The sequence below is a fragment of the Poecilia formosa genome, unplaced genomic scaffold (genome assembly GCF_000485575.1).
Source record: "Poecilia formosa unplaced genomic scaffold, Poecilia_formosa-5.1.2 Scaffold205, whole genome shotgun sequence".
NCBI classification, from domain to species: Eukaryota; Metazoa; Chordata; class Actinopteri; order Cyprinodontiformes; family Poeciliidae; genus Poecilia; species Poecilia formosa.
The window spans coordinates 987,902-1,010,588 of record NW_006800144.1 but is presented as its reverse complement, the minus strand read 5'-3'; the positions used below and the strand labels follow the sequence as shown (position 1 = coordinate 1,010,588).

The 22,687-nt window shown below is 39.9% G+C and overlaps 1 protein-coding gene across 4 annotated transcripts in view; it reads left to right on the top strand.

Moving 5' to 3' along the window:
* The window catches only part of prkcaa (protein kinase C, alpha, a), a 132,473-nt gene that overhangs the window by 37,942 nt on the left and 71,844 nt on the right, over positions 1-22,687 (top strand). For all 4 annotated transcript variants that reach the window (XM_016679225.1, XM_016679224.1, XM_016679223.1 and 1 more), the window contains exon 3: positions 11,652-11,734. In XM_016679225.1, coding sequence (XP_016534711.1) covers positions 11,652-11,734 — 83 coding nt within the window. The remainder of the gene's footprint in view (positions 1-11,651; positions 11,735-22,687) is intronic.

Genomic DNA, 22,687 nt, shown 5'->3' with positions numbered 1-22,687 from the left:
CGATTGCTCAGAGCGACTGGAAAGCCCTTTGTGAAACGGATACCGCTTTCATCATAAATATAATAATGTGGCATTTTAATGTCCCCAGTGTTTACAGTCAGCTCTTGGTAATGCCTTCATGCAGCTTGCGTTGAGCTGTACTTTCCACCTTTGCTTGTGTTTACAAAGCATGAACCTACATCACTCTCATGTTTAGTAGAAGACCTTTTAAAACCAAAGACTGCAGTCGCCTCTAACTGGTCTTAAATGTGCCGCAGCTTGAGTGCTAAACCAAAATCTGCATGCCTTGGTGTCGAGTTGTCTGTGGAGAAAAAAATCCAAACTACAGCCAGCTGTGTCTGCTCTCTGGGTCTGGAACAGGAGGCCGGGCCCGGCCCTGGAAGCCTGCTGGGAGGGAAAGCTGCAGAGTTGTTTTAAGGTCCTCCTGGTGGAAAACCAGCAACACATGCTTTCATCTGCATTGGGGCAGATGAACAAAGAATCGTTTATCTAAGGTTGTTCTTCGTTTTAAAAGTTTACAAGGTTTTGAAAGAGGAATTTCTTTCAAAAAGAAAAAAGTCCTGAAATTGACTTTTACCTCTCTATATTCATACAGAGGTACCGTTAGCTGTGGGGTGATTGTTTTAATAAACTAATATTGCTTTTCTGTGCAGTTGTGTTTGGCTTACCCTATTTCTAAATGACATCTTAATGGGAGCTAATTGCAAAACGGCATCATCACTTCAAGACATGCAATGATTGTGCTTCACTCTTGAATTAGGCGAGTAAGGACACAACGAAAAGATAAGGATGCACCTTAAAGCAGTGTTAAAATTATGTTGAACATTAACTAATTTTGGTCTGAGTTTACCGCTAGCAGGAGAAATGACTTACGGTCTTTTACCAAAGACAAGAGAAATCCCACAACCACCTAAAATCTGATGCCAATCCATTTCTTTTTTACTTTGTGAAGGAAGTTGCGCTCATGTCTTCTTCTGAGGTTTTTTTTGTGGTGTTTTCGTCAGCGGTTCTTGGTGCAGCGCCTCCGACAGGCGTGTGGGGGAATGGGTTTTTCAAATGGTTTGGATTGTTTGACACAGTGCGGTGCACCAGCTGAAAATGTAACAAATGTTGAAATTTTAGCCCCCCAATCAAACCAAGTCAACCAGGTGTGAAAACAACTAAGCAACCACTGATCACTCAGGTTGACCCACCTGAGTCTCATATCTCAATAAAATCCAATGAGATTCGAGGTTGTAAAAACGATGAGAGTACGACAAAAGCTTAGAGTCTGAATACTTTTTCTTGGCGCTGTGCTGATTGGTTTGTGTAGCTATATTTGCTGAACACTTGTTGAGAATCGGGGTGAGAGAGTTCAGTCATTTCCCTCTCGGGCTCAGACGGGACCGCTTGTTAAATTCTCACTTCACCGAAAGTTCCCAGAGTTCATAGCTTGCAGCTTTTTAACTCACCCAGAGCAACGAAAGACACTAACTTTTTATGCCGGCTCAATTCTCATCAGAATGAGCTACGCGTGCACAAAATTGATTCGGCGCCTCGGCCCTGCCAGCGAGGGGAGAATGAATCTGTTCACACTCTTTCACATCCCTCCTGCGTGTGTATAAACGACGGTGCTATTTTGGAATCACTGGCTCATCTGTTCTCTCGAGTGCGTCCTGAACTTTGTCAAAGTTTACTCTGAGTTGTAGCAGCGTTCAGGAGGAAATGAGAGCCACGGCCACTTCCATTAGACGTTTGTAACTAGACACTCGGTGCTGCTGTACTCATTCGCGCCGTTCAGAGTTACCCTTATTTTCCGCTGATTTCCCTCTTTCTGAAGCCATTAGCAGCAATTGAATGAACCGCTTTAAATCCCCAAAGCCCCTCGGCGCTTCAAAACAAATCGGTCATGTGTGAAAAGACTTTCTTTACCTGAAAGGACTCAGTCAAGCATTTATCAAGGGCCAGTTAGCAGAGAGCAGCAGCATCTGGAGAAGTTAAAAAAAATAAAAAAAAATCCTCAGAGTGATTTTCACAAGCACACTCCCTCTCACTCACACACACCAACACACAAACACACACTGTGAGCAGTTCAGCAGGCAAAACCAGTTTTATGAAAAGACTACAAATCCCAGGATAAGAAAGCCCATCTGTGTGCCCCTCAGTAAGAGACACTTAATTCAATAACCAGCAAAATGGGAGCTGTGTGAAGTAATCGGAGGCATAGTTACCTCCTTTCTGCGCCCAAATTAAGCAGTTCCATCTGAATTATAGCTCACGTTAGCAATCGTGAATTTCATAAAATCAGTAATTGAGTAATTTCTGATCCATTATAACATTGGATATAGATATGAGGTCTCAACATGTAGAGGTTTTCTTGTAGCAAAAACGTTTATTCAGTATCCGTAGGTGTAATTTTTTCATATTTAGACCAAGATTTTAATCGTCTCAAAGGCTTTTTTAACAATTGTATCTTTTTTACAGTTGGTCTTAATACTCTTCTGGTTCCACGACGCTTTCAGCAATTATAAAAGTGTGAAAACGTTTTCTTTCACACACAGAAATATGAACCAAAATAGCTTTATTATTTTTCCTTTTCCTCCAGTGTGACGGACGTTGGCTGTCATCCAGGATGCATTCAGTCTCACTACCACTACTTCCGTTACTGAAAATCGTAACTAATATCCAGCTGCTTCTGTTTAAAAAAATAAAATAAAATAAATAAGTTTCTTAAAAAAAGCAAAGGTGCAGCAGTGTCATTCGGAGTTAAGCTGATGCTTCTGCTGCTCTTTTCTGTTTTGACAAGTAAACTGGCATTCTGAAAACTTCAGTCAAAAACCACCTCAAGCCAGAATAAAAGATAACTAGCTTGATAACTTTACCAAATTCATACACTGAATCTAAACATATGGTATTATAACTGGAATACAGTTCATATATGTGCATTTGAAAATATGGAAGTTTATGTTTTGTATAGTTTTTAAAGTATTTAATGTGAATTATGGCTACATAAATGCACTACATATGCACACGTATTAACGTTAGCATGTCTATATTTCCTCATTTTCTTGCTTCATTGGGATACATGTTATTGTCTGAGATTTATTTTTATACCACTTGCAATTTCAGGGAAAACCCATAACACTATAGATGGATTGTCTTGCTCTAGTATGGATTATCAAACTGATTTTTTTATGGTGTAATGAAAAAATACCACGAATGGTGCAAGTCTAAAATGCATGGGAACCGGGTTCTAGCTCCACCTGTAACGATGATAAACAGAGTAAAGTGCAGCGGTGGTGTTCAGCTGCTCTCCCAGGGGTCGATGCCGAGTCAAAGAGAGGCTGTGGTGAAATCCTGCCGTGAATTTAAGACGGACTGCTGAGGGACAAGCAGGACCACGCCCTCCTGCTTAAACCGCAGCCTTACCTGCCGAACTGGATCAGCTGCTGGGACGCTCAGCAACATGTTTAAAACATGCCTGCATGCTGCCAGGAAACCAAAACTGGCAATTGGTTGTGGGATCATTTTTTTGAACCGGCATATTGTAAGAGACATGTTTTAATTGAAAACAAAAAATCCTACCAAGTATTTTTTCTCATCAGGTTTATGATGAAAATGTCTTATGTTTGTCTCATCTCAAGTGTTCTGACTTTTAAGTACATCTTCAGAAAGATATAAAAGCTTATTTTAAGTCAATAATTCCCTAATATTGATTTAAAAAAAATTGTTCTATTGACAGATTTTTCCTCTTGTACCATTGGAAAAATGTCTTGTTATAACTTAATCTACCTGTGGCATCAGCGCTCTTTCATCAATATTAAGGAATCATTGACTTAAACACATCTTGCTGAAAAGTTACTTGAAAGTTAGTTTTGTCTCAGTTCACGTATACTAAGATATTTTCACTATAAACTGGACAAAAAAAAAAATACTTGGTAAGATTTTGTGGTTTCTGCAGGGGAGATGAGCAACTTTTGAAGTATTTCGACATCTTGAATCATTCCAGCTGTGTTGGAGCTGCAAACCGTGTGTGTCAGAGCCAGTTCAACCCTGGTTTCCACCCGAGCCGTAACACCAGTGACGTAGACGACAAAGTGGAAGTGAACGGTAGCCGTGACGGTGATCAGTCTTAAGATCTGCGACTGGAACAAATCAGTCGTGTTTTAGATGTTTCCGTGGATGTTCACCGACGATAATCTGCTGGAATCACCTTCAATAGTTTTAAGCCGACTGAGTTCGTACTGGTTTAGATCGGTTTGGGTTAGAAAGGTGCAGCTGCTTTAAATCACATTTCCACATGTATAAGCATTCAGTTTAAATCATTACTTTCTTGTAATTTCCTGTCTGGAGAAAAAAAAAGGAGTTTTGAAATAAATTTTCTGAAGTGGATTGTAAAGTGAACTTCCTTTATTTTATCTTATATGAGATAAAATGATTGCAATAGATTATAAGTAATCATTTAAAGAGCTTCATTAAATTCCTACTTTCTGTGTAAATCCTGTTAATCCAGTGTGACTGATGGCACAGTTATTTCAGTGGCATGAGTCAAACATCACTAGGATGCTATTTTTGTCCTGAGGTACTTCAGCGTCAAAAATTCATTTTAAGTTAAAGTTAATTTCTGACACCCGATTTCTTACAGTTACTTAAAATGTCTGAATTATGACATGTTGCATGACTCATATGCTCCAGATGTATTGCTACTACTTTTTTTGTCATAGCTTATAATATTAATATTGTTTGTAAAAATAAAAAGAAATGCCCCTGAAGAGCTCAACATGTCATTTTTTAAAGTGTCTCTTGTATTAGTTGCATTGAAGTTTCGCTATTTATTTGTATGCATTTATTTTCATTTTTCCTAATTTAGAAATTAAGTAGCAATCAGTTTTCATAATGATCTCAGCATAATTCAGGTACAATTATCGACATTACTGTGTTGTTGCCTCCTGATAGAGGCATCGGTGGCGTTGAGCGGTGCGTGTGTGAAACTCGTGTCGCCCCACCGAGCGAGGCCACTGGGAAAACCAATCACAAACAGCTGACCGCTAATGAGAACCCCAGAAGACACTGAGTTTCAACCTCATTAATCTTTTTTTTTTCTTTTCTTGTTTTCCTCAGCTGACCTCCTTTTCCGTCTTTTCCCTCAAAGCAAGCAGGCCCCGACGTTTTGCAGGGGACGCAAAGTCTCACACTCCTAAAACCAGCTGTGGAATTTGATTAGCATCAGTGTTTAACTTGAGAAGCACATTAGGAATGGCAAGAAAATCATAACCAAGATTTAAAAAAAAAAAAAAAAAAAAAAGCAGCGCATCATTTAACTGGGATACCAACATAATGAGGGCTAGAATAATTAGAAGTCCTGGCCAAATGGGACCATTCACAATTTAATGTTTTAGCCGTCGTAATAGATGTGGTTCATGAAATGAGATGCCTCACTCTATTCTAAATTCTTAGAATTCTAAGAATTCTAAATTCTTAGATTTTTTTAAATGAAATTCTAACACAAGAATTTCATCAAAAAATAAAAATTGTGAAACTTAAGAATGTCCTAATGTCAAGTTTTGTTGCTGAATAGGACCCAAGCAGAGGCAGGGCAAGTTCATATCTAGGTGAATATTTCATGATAAAACTCGGTAAACTTACAGAGATTAAAGGCAAAAATAACACAGAGACAGAAACAAATGGTTAGGGCAAGGATCTGAAAATGATCTCTGATTCGAACTTTAGCTTCATTAGCTTCTGTGGCTTTGGCTTACCAAATACAACAGGGTGTTGAGCTTGAAGCTCTAGCCACCCATAATAAAGTAAAGACTTACTTTACTAGATGAGGTTGCATGCTGACAGGAAGTGGGCAGCACTTTGCTTGCAACTGCTTATTTACATTTTAACCTCCTTTGGAAATAAAAGTAGCTGTTGGTATTCAAAGATTTGTGACGCCACAATTTCCCCTCAACATTTTAAAAAAAGACTTTAGTCTTTACTTTCCCATGTTGAGCCTTCATAGTTTTTAAAATTGATTCTACTATTGACTTAGCAAATGTTTTCTAGTGGATATTAATAAATATTGGTAGAACTTAAGCACTGAGAGTCATCTCTAAATTTGAATAAACAGAAGATGGGCATCACACCTTACTCATGTGTCAGACAGAGACTCTTAAATAAAAAGATTGCTCCCTGCAGCTCCGACATTAACAATCTAAGGTTTTTTTTGTCATTAAATCAGAGAAGTGGGTCAGCCGCGTCCCATCGGCTTCCAGTTCGGGATGAGTTATGGAAGTTCTCTGCTCCTGAAATGTATTGCCTGTCTCGCTTGTTGGCTGGCAGTGGTGTGAGTTACGGTTTCATGGTTTCATGCTGGCTGTGGATTGGGCTGACTGATTGCTCCTCTGAGGCAAAGCGAGTCCAGCGGGTCGGGGTTGGTGGTGATGCGAGACGTCTGTGTTGCGGGGGGGGTTGTATTGATTTGCCATCATTAAAGTATATGTCAATACAAATAGGTTTCCAGCTCAACTCCTGGCTCTCTAAAGCAGTTCTTGAACTGATTTGGAAATTTCTCTGTGTTATTTCTACATGTTTAACTTTCATTCCAGTTTTAAAATCACTGTTAGTTATCTTGCCAGCTACCTAAAAAGTCCAACCTGACCCAGCCCGAGCCGGTACACATTGTGCCCGACGAATTAGCATTAACTCTAAGCCCGAACCTGACGTAAACCTGACGTATTATTTTAATTAAGCTTTCACTGATTGGACCGCAATTTGTGTTAGCTTGTGTTTAACGTGTTCCAGCTCCATCTTGTTGTAACCGCATGGTGAGTCAAGGGCAAATCATCTGGGATGTGTGATTGATGGGAGCGGAGCAGGACATATTTATTATGCAGTGTCCTGCCATTGTTACAGTCTAAAGATCGTCTGCCCCTTAGTTTCTTTTCTTCCTTCTTTCTTTCTTCCTTTCTTTCTTTTCTCAACGTAATATGTTGTCAACCCCTTAAACTATATGTAGATTAAAGCGACTAATTTCGGTTCGGGCCGTAAATCTAGACTCTGCTATAGTTACTGTGAGCAGTCAGTAATTAGTGGATTATTTCAGTAGTTATATGGTTGTGTTGTTCACTGAATGGCTCATTAAAACGTGCTCAGTAATGCTGTCACCTGTGTAAGTCTTGAGGGAGTTCCCATATTTGCTTAATGTTTAGTTTTAATGTTTTATTGTGATAATAGTGCAGTTTATTGTGGCTGACAGCTCATATCAGGCAGCAGCAACACCTCCAGATATTCTTAACCCATCGCTCTAACTACTTAAAAAAAAATCTATTTTTGCCTTATTGAAAACTATAAAACCTTAAATGATTTAAAAATGTTTGTTGGAAAAGCAGAATGTTCTGCTTTTCCCCTCATCACTCTCACACTTTTATCTTTGTGCTCCAATGTGAGAATCACACGTGAAGATACCATCTGCTCACCGTCTCTGCCTCCAATAAAGGACTCATTAAGTCTTAATAAGGGTTTCCACTGGTCTGGGTCCATTTGTGGCAGCATTCTTGTAGCTTTTCATTTCAGTTCTTCTTTGGTCTAGTCCCCCCTCCCCTTTTAACAATAATTAGACCAGAGACATTTCTTGTGAAAAGCTAGACAGACACATTGATGCCACTTACATTATGAGCCATAGTTCCATTGGAGCTGAAGTGGTTAAAGCAATGAAGTCATCCTCTGCTGCAGAAGTAACCTTTGACCTTCCGCTTTTGTGGCGTTCCTCATATGAGACAATTTATGGTGTGCTTTACGACGATACAGATAAAGAAAGGCGAAACATTTTTCCTGGAATTTTTCACATGGCAAAGGAAAATCCAAGTGGCTCATTTTAGCCTTATTTTTGCTTTAAAGTGAATAAAGTATTGTTGAAAAGGACGTTATTTTTATTTCCCATCCCTGCCTGGTCAAATCCATGAGTTCATATTTGACCAGACATGCCTGTTAGTGTGAAGTGTGGAGTGTAAAGCTTCTTTCCAAGGGAATTAGTGGCTACTGAAATTCAAAGATCACGGTAAATATTGACAGGATCTTTGCCGCCCACATTTCAAACATCTAAAATAACAGCGCACTGTGAGATAAGGCGTGACGATGTAAAACGTTTGGAATGCGTTTCGTTTGGTTTTTTAACCATCCAGCAGATAACATATATTAAAAAAAATATATAGATCAGAGCCGCTATGTGATATGGGGATGTTGCTGTTAAGTGCCAAACAAAGCATGTTGTTGTGAATTATTTATGAGAAAAATGCAATATGTGGTCCGAACGCAGCGGAGATTATCACACTGAAGAGGAATGGTAATTTCATGAGTTATGATTAATAATCTGCCAGCGACATCAGATTTATCTGGCATATTTTTAATAATAGTGGATGCAGATTTATTGCAGGACCGACAGCAGACAGATTTAACTCAGTTGACTTTGACACCAAATTACAGCATGCGTTCTCTTTCTTTTTCTACAATATTTATTTATGTAGCACCCTGTGATGGACTGGTGACTGTGACACCAGCACCACAGCAGGGATGAAACAGTTCGTCTCATTTGAGCGTAAACGTTTCGGCCATTTTGCTTGCTCATTTGGGGAGCAGCAGCAAAATTCATTTTGAGTTTGAAGTTGTTTTGATTGCAAGTCTTTCTATGCAGCTTGCTCCTTACTGAGTTCATGATGATGTATACAACTGTCTCTAATGAAACCAGTGACGGTTGTGTTTCAGTGTTTTTTTTCTTTTAAAGTTGTTGCCTGTATGAGACTTTCTGGGTGAAGAAACGTATATCAATTTTCATTTTGTCTGAAGACACAAACCTTGGCGAAGAAGTGACATTTCTGAATAATTAGAGATTAAATTTAGATCTTAGACATTAGAGTTGTTTAGAAGTTGCCTCTAGAAAGCAACCTTATTTGTTGTTTTTGTTATTTTGTTTATTTATTTTGGATATTTAAAACGTCTTCCAGTTCCAGTGTTTAAATGTTCATTAGAATTTAAAGTTTATTCACCTTTGATAATGTGTTCTTGTGTTATTATGCCATTACAATTATATTACTTGAAGAAGGTCTCAAAACAACAACGTTGTCATTTATCGCAATAACTTCTGGGACAATTTATCGTCCAGCAAAATGTGTTATCGTCACAGGCCTGTTTCTGACTACTGATAGTCTTGTCAATTTAAACAATATTGTGGAGTCTTTAGCATCAGTGTTTGTGTATATTTGAGCTTATTTGCAATTTATTGACCCTTGTGTGCAGAAGAAAACATCAACAATGTTTTTTATGTAATTTATAGACCCATCTCTTCCTTTTATAAATCTTGCAAGTTGCATTACCTCTCCATCTTGGAGAGAGAACAGTTCAGATAAATCAGTAAAAGCCCAGAAGTGTTCGATGTTGAAGACGAGCGGATTTAAATTTCTGAACTTATCTCTGAACCAATCTTGGTATTTTTAGAGGGAATGAAATGAAGCGATCAACCAAGGCCGGCGCATCACGTCGCTGACGTAAACGAAATCACTAAAAGCCGTTTATAGAGACTAGAAACGAAGACCATTGAAAACAGCAGATGTCGACGCTCAGGAGGTGAGCTCTGGCCTTGAACGTTAGCTTGTCAAAGATAAAAAAAACAACAAAAAAAACAGGGTTTTCTTTCAACAAGGTCCTTAAGCAGAATTAACAGTTATTAGACACATTTGCTCTCAGATGGGAAAAATAAATAGTTTTTATTATTCTCTCTCTCTCTCTCTCTCTCTCTCTCTCTCTCTCTCTCTCTCTCTCTTTTTATGATGCCCAGTCAGGCCTCCTCTTCCTGTCTTGTCTTGGTGTGAGGCAGTTCGGTGACAGGCGCCTTCCTCCACATTGACTCAGCTGCTTCCATTGGCTGTGAGCTTTGGTGTACTCGGCGACCTAGCACTTAGACATACAGAACCGTTCTGTGCGCTCTGACAGCGTGTAGGCACAAGGATTCAAAGTATGAGGCCCTGGATGTGCATTCAGTAGATGCATGACAGCCAACTGTGCCTGTCTGTGTGTATTTAGAAATGCTAGGCGGTGGAGAAGGGCGACAATATCAAAGGCAGATTCTGGTCTGCCTTTGACTGCGTTGCTGTAAATGTGGCGCTTTGGTTTCGTTACGTCGCCTGCTGGATGTTGTTGGGATTTAGGGCTCACTTCACATTTATTTAATTGATCCTTCTCTGTTAAGTAGGAAAACTCTCTTTCCCAAGAACCGCCGGTTGCCATTGGAGTCCCACAAGGTTTTGTCTTTGGGTCAGTTTTATTGACATTGTGCATGATTCTCGTGGTCCTGCTTCTACAAATACATCAGTTCATTTCACTGCTATGCAGACGACACACAAATCCATCATGTGTTGAGTCAATCATGATGGGTTTTGGTGGCAAAAACTGGGCCCCACAACCGTCAAATTACTCACCACCCCAAACATAAAGGGGTTTGGCAGCAGACATGACTTTGAGTTTAAGCCGCTCCGGTAAAGTATAAAATATTTGGTGCGCCACAGGCACAGAGAGGACAATATTCAGCTTCAGTCTGTCCCTCAGGCAGCCACTGCATTACTTTGATATAAAGAAACTGTATTCCTGCAGTCATCTGAGGACTACTTGTTGAAAATCAGACACTTGATGCGCCGTAAGATGCAGGTACACCCCAGCCTCTCTCATTGTGTCCTTGGCTCTAATGGCGCCAACACACACAGCAGTTCCTGTCAGACATATGTTGTGCGTCTTTGCCGGTGGAACAGGGCTAACCGGTGACTTTGGGAAGCTTGTAAACTTTAATTGTTCTCTGCTGTTTTCCGAGTTAGCATTCCTACCAGACGTCTTCTCACTGCTCCACACGGGATTTGTGGGTGGAGGTGAAGGAAATTAAGGGACTGCTGTTGAACCTGAACTGCTAACAGAATGACACGGAGCTCAAATTTAAACATCACACAAGCAGAAGACTAAAATTTCAACAATTTGGACCTCAGCATGTACAGAAAGCCAGAAGTGTCACAATTTAATCATTTTAAAAATCCCCAGATTTATGTTTATACCTGTGAATGTTTCAGTCAAGATGGAGACACATGTCAAATAACTTAGCTTTACCTCAAATAAATCAAATACATATCTATGTTATTTTTTAAAAATCTTTTTTTTTTTTTACCTCACGGTCTTGTCCTGAATATCCATTATGAATGCATTTTGTTTTCTCCACAATCAGCTGAATTTCTACGCAGGTTATGCAAGGGTTTTCTTTAGTGAGACAGCAGTTCCTACTTCTAGATTGGTCAGTAAGGGAGATCGTACCTTCGCTGTAGTGACCTTAAACCATGAAAAAACATTCAACTTTCAACACTTTTTTTCTGTAGTGTTCATACCTGTTTCTTAAGTGGGTCTGGGACTTTAATATTTGAGTTTGTGTAAAGTTTGCACAAGAAGATGAGCAAACGTGGAGGGATGACTGGCCATTTCAAAAATATGTAAAGTGACCCTTTTTTTTAGGTCTCCTACTTTGTTTTGGTGTATCTCAATGCATCATTTACAAACACTAGACGTTAGGGCTTTTTACATCTTTTTGTTGTGTCTTTCTCCAATGTTTGCTGCTCTGAATCTCTTTCCTGACTATGTCCTGTTTTCTTGCCCTGCAGTTTGCTGTTTTGTGGTCCACAAGAGGTGCCATGAATTGGTCACGTTCTCCTGCCCGGGGGCAGATAAGGGGCCCGACACAGACGTAAGTACCAAAGTACCAGCTGTTCCCTCCTATTTGTTTGCTGCCATTTATGTCATTAGACCTCAGCACATATGAAATGGCGCCAGAATGCATTTCTAACATTCAGCCCTCTGTTGCTGTTTACCAGCCTTTCTCGTTCGTCCTCGTATAAAAAAATGTCGCAGTCTATTGAGGGATGAAGGAAAGCTGAATCTTACTTAACTAATTGGCATTATTTCCCTCGCAATTAGAGCTGAAAAGTGTTGGCGCGGCGTCTAGATGGTTTGAGGATAATTTAATCACAAACAAATTTGTGGAAAAGGAAATTGGGGTTGTGTGTCATTTTGGGCTCTCTCAGGAGAGAAACCTTTTTCGGTGTTCGCGCCTTTCCGAAGAAAGAGTTCTAGGGTAAGACTAGCAAAAGTCCCGGTGCGATCAGAAGAGCTGCAGGTGGTTAATAAGGTTAATTCGGCGTCAGTGTTCCTGTCCCGTCATGTAAGGCACCACCTGAGTCAAGCGGTACTGAAATATCTCAAGGAGACACTTTACAAACCCAGAAAAGCCAAACTTAAACCCTATTCTGTTGATGCTTTTTGTGGTCAGTGCCACTGAAGACATTCTTAATCTGAACCTTTTTTGCCTTCTTTCCACTTCTTTGGCATCCTGTATAAAAGTGTAGACGCTTTGCCACTTATATAAAAGCGCTTTTACACTTCCAGTCACTCATGCGCTCCCTTCCTGGTGAGCAGATTGGAGGCATTGTCAAATGCCCTCTGGACATTTTGACATTTAGTGAGGGAAGCTGAATTCAGACCTTTACTTCTCTTCATCCTGAACTGCAGTCCATCTTACAACTTCATGACTCCCAGACGTTAATAGATTAGAAAAAAGCTCCTCAGGGAACATGGGAGTTATAACCCCAGTGGTTCTGTTGTGCATAAATGTGCATCTTGCAAACTAGTTCTCCTTATTTCTTAATAGACGCAATTGCGCTGGAATTCCTAACTAACAAAATGTACACATTTACTGATGTGAAAACCATTTTTTCTCCATAATTATATCAGTTTCACCAAAAGAGATGCTGCCATCTTTAAGTTTTAATGATACTTGTCATAAATTGTGAAAAGTTTCAATGGGTAAGCCACTGTATGAATAGTACAAAGGACATTTTTTACAGCCACGACAATAAGTAAGATGCCCCGTAAGCTCTTAAACTCATCTAGGACACTCACAGTGAAGCTTCCCACCATTTCTTCTTGGTTCCCTGTAGGAGCAGTTATTTGCCATCTGTCGTTTGCTTGTCAGCTCTTTAAGTGTGAAACTCCATTTGCATACCTGGCCTCTTGCTGGGCACTCAGAGCCTGGCCTCTGTAACTGGATATATGTCAGTGTGTCAGTAGGGATCGTCAACCCAGACTCTCTAAATAGAGTGCCCCACAGATTGTACGGAGTCTCCAGAAGCATAAGGTAGCTTGAGCGAGGTGCTCCATGATCCACTGAGAAATCAGGTTTAATGTTTTCGGGGGACATTGTTCAGTAACTTGTCTGATATGTGTGTGTAAGAGATCCTTGCTGCCCTCGTGCCCGTTTTCAGACAAAACTCAATTCTGTTTCAGTCCATTTTCTTTCACAACTGCTACAAATCAAATCCATCCACTTTTAAAAGTACACTCCTTTCACTACTAAACTGTCCGATTGTTGTTTTTATGCGTTTTTTTTTTTTTTTGCGCAGTTGCAGCTGAGTTGCCGTTGCCAAGGGCAGCCACACATATTACAAGGCTTAAAGCAGAGCAGAAAACCAATAACTCCTTCAGCCAGATAATGTCTTCTGAATCTGCTGCATCTCGGCTATGTGCATCTTATGACTCATTTTTGTGTTTTATAACTCCCTCTACTATAAGAAACGGAGCGCGTCGAGCGGTCGCAGGTCTCTTCAGCAGAAGCTAACTTTGGCTTGACGGGGCAGAAATGCATTTTTCCTCAGAAAAATGCATTTTTCTGCATTTTTTTGGGACAACAGCTCTTCAGAGCTGTTGTCCCAGCAGCTCTGAGGAAAAATGCATTTCAGAAGCTCAAAGACTCTGAGGAAAAATGCATTTCAGAAGCTCAAAGACTTCCTGTCTTTGAGCTTCTGAACCAAACCCATCAGTTTACTTGGGTTCAAACCAACATCGGTTGATCTACAATACCACTTCTGCTGTAACGTACCTAGAGGTTGGTGGGTAGAGGTATCCTTGCTGGTTGGAGATCATCACAGTTTGGCTAAATGTTTTGTTTGGCTGCTGGGTATAACGTTAGCCTGCAGCTCATGTAAGATCAGTGCTTTACGGAAGAGCGCCATCAATAATTAAAGAGCTCTTGGTTTCACCGCCGGGGCACGGCAGATGAACCTGAGAGGTACGATGTGCCTGCGTTTGTGTGGGTGTGTGGCTATTGCATCATTGATGTCCACTTAACCAGTACAGCACATTTGACCCGAGGCAATCTGCTAGTCTGTTTGCACTGATTTCCTTTCTTCTTGCGCACACACACACACACACACACCGACACACACTCTCACACCAGTATACACACGTATGCTCAAACAATCACCTCTTAGCCCCTTGGGCCTGTTTCAGTGCACAGATAGTTGTGACAGAGTAATACAGTTAAGCAGCAGCGCATTTCCTTGGAAACGGACAGAGCTGACCCGAGGGTGAACCATCATCCAAAACAAACCAATAACAAATGGACAGAAAATGGAGACTGAACAGTGGAGACACCTTCATGGTTTTCCTGTTTGTTGAATTTTATTCAAGTTACATTCCCCATTGTTTTGTTCCATTGTATTCTATTATTTGTGTACCTCAAAAGTTGGTTTGTGTCGTGCAACCACTTAGTTTTCAATTTGACGTCACGAATGGTAAAACGCTGCAATGTTCATTCAAGAAGCTGATATGTCATCAATAGTCAGATGGAACATCAGTGGAACCGCTGATGTAATGTTAACCTAGCTTTCAGCAGACTTTGGCATGAACTGGTTATGTTTAGAAAGATTGACCTCAAAACCAAATATAACGCATCAGAACACACCAAATTAGAGACGACAGCGTTTGTGTGACAGTAACTAAATAATGTCAGAGAAACAGATCTACTTTCAGGCCTGCTGTGGGTAATTATTCATGGTGTTAAGATTCACATCATCCCTTTGCTCTCCATCAAAAAGAAGGGAAACTACTTAAAGATTATCAAAATGTGCAGGTGGGGATTGAAAATAGTGGGTGAGCCACTTAGTTATTTTCTCAGTGCACAATTAGGAGAACATGTTTCAGTGTGGAAGTCTTATATAAAATGTACTTTCTTGAGCTTTACATCAAGTTATAATGTTATTCCCTCATCAAAACATACCTGGAATGTAACTCCCCCACTTGGCTCCTACAGACTAGCCAGCACCAATTAGCAAACATCTGGTGGAACTGCGCAGCTGTTGAGCTCGTTATGTCAGTGTTGCGTTTTTAACTGTGCAACACTGGTAAAAACGTTGTTAAAGGGTTAATAGAGGAGCCATGTTGTGATGACTTCCTGAAGGCGGAGGTTCAGAAAGAACAAGAGTTTCTTAAAGAGACAGAAGCCCAAATTTAAAGCGCTAAAATTCTAAAAAGTCAAATTTTTATATACAGCATTTTTATCACAACTGAAGGTAACATAGTTTTGTGATTGTGCTATAAAATGGCTCTACGTTCCTGGAAAATACACAAAATGTAACTTCAGTTCAGAATCAAGCATTAGAGATCTTTAATTTATAACTCTTGTAACATAATAAAACAACAAAAAATCACTGTGTTTTTCAGACCATTTACATCCTAAATGTCAAATGTAAATTAGTGTTATCTTTTAGAAATTATTAAAGTGTGATACTAAATAAGCATTTATTTAGCCTAAACCTGAGAAGTTATAAGTTTTGCAATGGCAAGACAAAATATTAAAAACAACGCTTTTTGGGTGAAGTCCAAGAATCAAAACTTTGATCGCTTACTGCAATCATTTTCATATATTTGTAAGTAAATCCATTGAAAATGGAGCTAAGATTCAATGCATTTTCTGAGTTGACTCTGAAAGAGCTTGAATGTGACGGACCGTTATTTAAAAGTTCGACTCTGAAACGACACATTTACAGAGACGCATTGAAAAGGCTACCATGTACTTAACGTGAGAGCGCTCATGTTTAATGACAAGAACTCGTTTCGCCTCCAGAAAAAAGTGAAGCAATATTTAAAAGTGCAAATCACGTGGGAGGCTCTTCACTGACAGCACATCTGCAGGGAGCGGTATTCTGCTCTCAAAGCTCGGGACACACAAAGTCTCATTACAAAGATTCTGCCCGAAAATTGAAAACAAGATTAAACTGGAGTGGTGCTAAATTGCATCATCTTTGCCACAGGCATCTTGGATTGTCACAGGCAATGGAGCCTTTCATCTGTATGTTTAGTCAATTTACCTTCCAGCTAGGGTGCTGGCCCTCTCTTTTAGACTGGCCTGTTCAGTTCTGTTTTTAAAGTCTGCCCTTTTATCATCAAGTCAACATTGAAGCCAAGACTGGAGATTGTTGTTTCATCTCCCAAACTAAAGCTTGAATTGCAGTGACCTTTTTTATGAGAATATATTTAAGTGGGCAGAGATCTGAGTCTTTTCTTGAAAGTTCTTCAAGTTGGCTTTTGTTGAGAATTGGATGAATAACACTATAAATCGGATTGTCTGTCTGTTGGTCCACCACGTCTAGTGATTCGGGTCATTTCATTTATATTGTGGCAGTTTGCAACAAATACAATGTTAAGGGACAGACAAAACAAATGGGCAGATTGTAAACACTGAAAAATTTAATGGTAAATGACAATCCAGAAGATCCCAAATCATTTCACTCTACACTGTTAGTTATTATATGTACTATAACACAATGAGGCAAAAGGGATTTCTGTGTGAAATAGAAATAAAGATAAAATAGAAAAGTAATGGCGGGAATTTATTATTAAATTGTTTGGACCAGGAGAGACGGCTAAACACTGAAGCACAGAGCCAAGAATTCCCTCTGCTGTAGAGAAAAACATACATGGTTTACAACATTAAAGGTAGAAATAAGAGACACATCCAAACCTAGAAGCACTGTGCTGAAAGTACTTTACATTGAAAAGAAATACAGATGGTATGCAGAGGTAATGACAGCAATAGCTAATTACCCTGACTCTATCCAGGACAGAGATGTACTTAAACCCAGGGTGACTGACCCAATGGTCCTCTCAAAAGGAATGGAAAAACAAAGCTAACAAGCAAACAAGCTCGGCTAAGGGACGATCCATCTATCCATTGTTTATATCCGCTTGTCCATGCAGGTTTGCAGAGGAGTGTGGAGGTGACTATCTCCAGTGCTCATTGGACAAAACACAGGTGTACACCTGAACCAGGAAAAGAATATGCAAAGGTGTAGCATGAATGGCCTCTTCCAAAAACCGTCTCGTCCAGGAAAAAGACACTGGCGAATAAGCCAGGAGTCCTTTCTATGAGCATAAAAAAAAAAATTAAAAATTAAAAAATTGTCTCATTCAAAGACACAACGACTGAGACAGATGGAGTTTGAACTGGCAACCCACCAGCTACAGGACAAATTCCCTCCTCCTGAGCCAACGTTGCCCAGGAAGTGCAAAGAATACACAAAGTTGAAGGTAGCGCTTCTTTTACCAGTGACTCCATCTGCAAAAGAGACATAGCTAAAATCAGAATTACTTGGCAACGAGTATTTCCCATTGGCATGAAGAGTACACAGACTTGAGGGCAACCAGTAGCTCCGTTAAATAATATAAACACAGGTGTGAGTGAGCCAGGGATACTTTCAAGGTAACTGACATTTGCTGAGCCAGCAGTACCATCCATCCGTCCGTCCGTCCGTCCATCTATACGCGCTTATACTCGCAAGGTCTCCAGCGATCATTGGACAGGAGGCGGGGTACACCCTGGACAGGCATTGCAGCAGCACTTTCTAAGGCAAAGGAAGAAAATTAATCACTCAATCCAGGAAGGCAGACACGGCTAAGTGCAGAAAGTTTTTTTTTGTTTTTTTTAATGGGAAAACAAAGAAGAATGGGAAACGAAACAATGGGAAAGATAATTCCAGATGATACAAGATAGTCATTGCCATGTCAAACACTTAGTAGGGATTTTTCACATCTGTAATCTATATCTAGCCATCTATCGTATTTATCTGATTTCCTTGACCCATGTTTCCAGGTGGGCTGTGTGCCACGGTTGTGTGTATCCCCCCATCCAGACACTTCTGCCTGTTCTTGATCCAGGCCTGGACTGGTTAGAGCTGCTCTGGCTGTAAAACCGGGTCCCTAGTCAATATTGGGCAGGTTGCTATAATGTTGATGTAACATAGAAGCTTAAGTGAGCCTCCTACTCCATACAGAATTAGATGCCAGTAACACATGCTTTCAGCACACACCCTTATGCAAGCTTTGGCACCGGCGCTGCTTCCAAGGAAACACCGTTTCAAAGAAACTCGAGCCTGCATTTTGATGTGCACAGAGCTGTGCGTTCAGCCTGTGGAAGTGGCAGCATGTTTCTCAGAGCCCTGCCAGGTTTTACTGTTTTTAGTCGAATAAAGTTATTGTATATTCAACATGCTTTTGAATACACACGACCATAAGAAATACACAGTGATACATGCCAGACAGGATGATGTCAGCGAGCAGGGATTGGTGCAAGTGCATGTAAGAGAGCTACTTGTGGCAGAGGAAACGAGAGCATACTGTATGCTCTAAATCTGTAGTGTATCTAATGAAATTTGGCCTCTTTCACGGAGCTGCAGTCGCTGCCATAGATCACCCACTTCAATCCCCATTGTTGGGTATTTATAAAACACTGCTTGGATGTTACTTACAGTTTGTTGAGCTGGTCATATTTGACCTGCCTGATCACCAACTGTAAGGAGGCTGTGAAAGCAATTTCTACCAAGAGTTTTCCTGAAAAGACTGTAAGACCAAATCTTAGGTGCTGCATAAACAATCAAAGTAAGTTTTATATTGTGTGTGTGGGAGCCAGTGTGCCAGTGTGAAGTAGCGAGTTAGCACCAAGCAAGACACAGTTTATCCAGGAAAGGAAGAGTGAAGAGAGACAAATGGGAAGGTGAGATCATTTTCAGTCGGTCAGGCAAGAAATGAAGCTGCTGATTCATATTCATACCCGTCAGTGTGTTATCAAATTTGCAGAATTTTCTTCCTTTTTTTTTTCTTCCTCCTTATACCTAACAGTGACTTCTTATCCGATAGGAAAGAGGTTCATTAAATTCATGTCTTAGACTCTGAGGAGATTAAATTTCCTGATAGAACATGGAAACTGAGATTTTTTTTTAATACTCGTTCTGGCCTTTCAAGTCGTCAAAACATGGTCTAAAAGGTAGGATGTGGTTATCGACTCAGGCAAGCTCAAATGAGAAAGGAGGATGTTTTGAGCTCCCAGGCTCAGTATTGGTGAAAAAAGTACAAATGCAGAGAAAATGAGTGGTAATTATTGTCTGAAAAGTGTTTGCAGAACTGAATTAGATTAGGAAACGATTTTCTAAACCTAAGTATGGGATAAGCTGCGCTAAGGAAGTGTTAAACTGGGATCACGTCTGTCTCACTGTATGCAGGCCTTTTAAATCTTATTATTGGTTTTGATGCATAACATCTGAATCAAATGCTGTTCCGGTTAATGCATTTACAAGTCAGTTGTAGTCGTCAGTGTTTGTTATCCTGCTGCTCGACTCTTTTTCTCTTGTAAAGCAGAGAGCTCCATAAAACCAGGACATGCGCCATGGGGTTGTTTTTGAAGAATAATTGATTGATAAAAGCTACAATATTACCAATGTTCCCAACTAATCCTATCATTAGGAAGCGTGCTTACCTTTTGGCTTAAAATATGTTTGTTAGTTTAGGACTGCTTAGCCTTAAACGTCAATATCACTTTATGCAAGTTGGAAAATTACATTAACATAAACATTTGTTCCAAAATATTCTTTGGAGGGCTTTTGCATTTACTGTGAAACAATTGTCTTATAATATTTTCCCACCTCCATTTAAAATGTATTACATCAACAATGTCATCCAAGATATGTTTTATGATTTTTTATTAAGAGGTGTGTTGCTTCGGGAAGAAAAGCGTCTAAGAACAAAACTGAAACAAAATTAAGAAAAAAAGAGTGAAATACACAAAGAGCCATATCGATCATGATAGCTAAAGTGACAAAAATAACGATCAGATTTATATCTTGCACTACAGTATAGATCATAATAAAGTCATCATCAGTCCTCCCTACAGACCAGCAGCTACAACGTGTCTTTGCATGTCTCGTATAGATTTGTTTCCGTTGTGGTTGCTGCTGCAAAGGCAATAAAACCCAAAAGCCCACTATTGCCGGACTAAGGATAAGCAATCCAAGAGGAGGAAGTCATTTCCTCAGCCATTATGCAAAACACCAGTTGATATGAGGAGGGGGAAAAAAACAAAAAACAAAAACTGAATGCAGCGGACTCCACAGCCGCAGAGAACATCTCAGCCTGCATACGATTGCTCACATTAACATCTGCCATCTGCTGTGGCGTCTATCACACAGTCATTAAAACTACTCAGTGTAATTTGCTACTCTAAGTGCCTTAAATGATTATCTCCACATGTCAAACTGTAACAGGATGTTATACTCATTGACCAACCGGAGCCGTCACCTGGCTAAAAGTCATGCACTTCTGTGGCCGAGTTTGGCACAGCATATAGTTCAATATTTTTTTTTATTTGCTAAAACCACAAAAATGAGATTTAAAGAGGTTTTTTTTAATTTTTTTTTAATTTAGCTAACTATGATTAACACATTGTTTATTTGGACACATATGAGCCAATTATCTTACCATAAATAGAGGAGACACAGGTTTCTTCACAGCTACGCCATTGCTTGCAGTATTAACAGTTTTGAGTGATGACTGATGTGATGGTTGGGTCCCCTGGGCTCGGTGCTGATGATATTTATACCCTCTCGGGTCTTAACGAGCAGATCCTCAGTCTTTATGCTAATGGTGTGTGACGCTGCTTGCTAAAAAGGGGTTTGGTCCTGGCTTTGCTGGAAGGAGGGGTGGAGAGGTGCAAGTGTCTGTGTGCATTACGGATTCCTGCTGCCTGTGTTAATAATGGTGGAGGACAGAGGATGGGTGGGATTACTCTGGGATGGGCTGCAAGTTGACAATTGTAAAGGACTTTTAATACAAGTTTTAATACAACTTCGCATTAAAAGTGTCATTATTTACTGAATGGCACTTCATGACAACAGTCATAAACACTTAATAAAGACTCCTTCATGTTCATAACAGGTGTTATATGTTTGACAGTGTCATGTCAGGCTTCGGCACACCCTGTCAAATAAAGTGTTACCCTACAAAGTTTCTGTGTGCATCACCGTCCAAACAGAGCTATTATCTCATGTAACCAACACAACACAAATAGATAATAATGTTATGGGACGCTTTTGAGAGAGATTGATCAGGTTACAAGCAGAAGCAAGAAGACCGGGACGACTGTGGTGCCAACCCTTCGAAAATGGATGTAAAAACTGCTATTGTGACTTAAAACGTGACGTAAGTTGGTTTGAATAAAAACAATATAATGAGTCTTGTGATGCTGCGATGTTTTCATATAAGAATGATGGTCCTAACAAGTTGAAAAATACAACTATTGTAAATATGTTGCACGTATTGAGGGTGCATACAGTGAATGTAATTTTGCAACTCCTGTTTATTTCAAAGGGGAAAATTTCTTTCAAATGCAGTCTTCCATAAAACAAGTCGCTTAACTACATCAAGTCAGAGGATGGGTTGTCATCTGAAGGTGAATAAAGTCTGAAATTCCATTGCATATTTTTAATTCACGAAACTCTAGTGAGAAAATCACTAAACTCTCCTGAGTAAACAGTTCAGTACTGAACTCGTGTCTTGAACCTCAGACAGACAAAACACTCTTAATTAGAATGCATTTCCGCCTTTTTTTCCACCCTGCAGCATATAAATACACTCTCTGTCATACCAACAAACTTATTTGTAGTACATTAAAGTCACACACAATTTATGCCCTGAAGCCTACTTGCATGCATTCCATCACTCCCTCTGAGATCTCATAATAACAAATATCTAGTGTCCAGTCCTGCCAGACTTTTAAGTATATTTTTTTTAATAACGTCCTTCACTCTGGGGAGTTTATATTCCTCTGGACTCGGAGTCAACTGTCCGTGTCAATGTGGTTGTGGGGGTTTTTCCTAATCAAACATCCACTGTTCATCTTTTGTGCTCGATCGCGTCGAAGTCACATTCCTCACCAGCTCCATGTTTCGATTCGAAGTCGCAAACAGCATGTGAAGGCGCTGAAATCTACCATGTCAGGATGAAATATTTCTCATGCAGAGTTTATTGAGTCAACTAGTCCATGTATGAACATATAAACACTCAGTTCACCTTAAGACTCTTCTTTTCTTTTCAGAAGATCAAACATTTAACCTTGTAGTTTTTGCCTCTCTATGTATCTCTGTCTTCTGTCTTGTTTCTGCCGTTGATCCCGTCCTGAAACATTTGAAGCAGAACTACTTTCTTGTGAGGAATTCATGTGACATTAGCTTCCCAGCACCAGAGCTGTGATTGGGAATGAGCCAAAGCTGAAACCGGAGCCAAGGTAGCGTTACCACCTGTTTGGCAGTGGAACCAGTTTGGCAGAAAAATGCACAGAAAAAATCTTAATACTTTAGATCAAATAAATAAAGTGCTTCTTTAGTGTAAGATAAAGCAGATCATAGTTCCACAATAAACATGCATTGATTATACATCAGTTTGTTCTTTCGTATGTTGGGAGTAGCTCTGTTCAGATCATGGACTCTGTATCTTTACACTTTGATTTTGGCAGCTTTAACCTGGGCAGTAGTGGTGGACT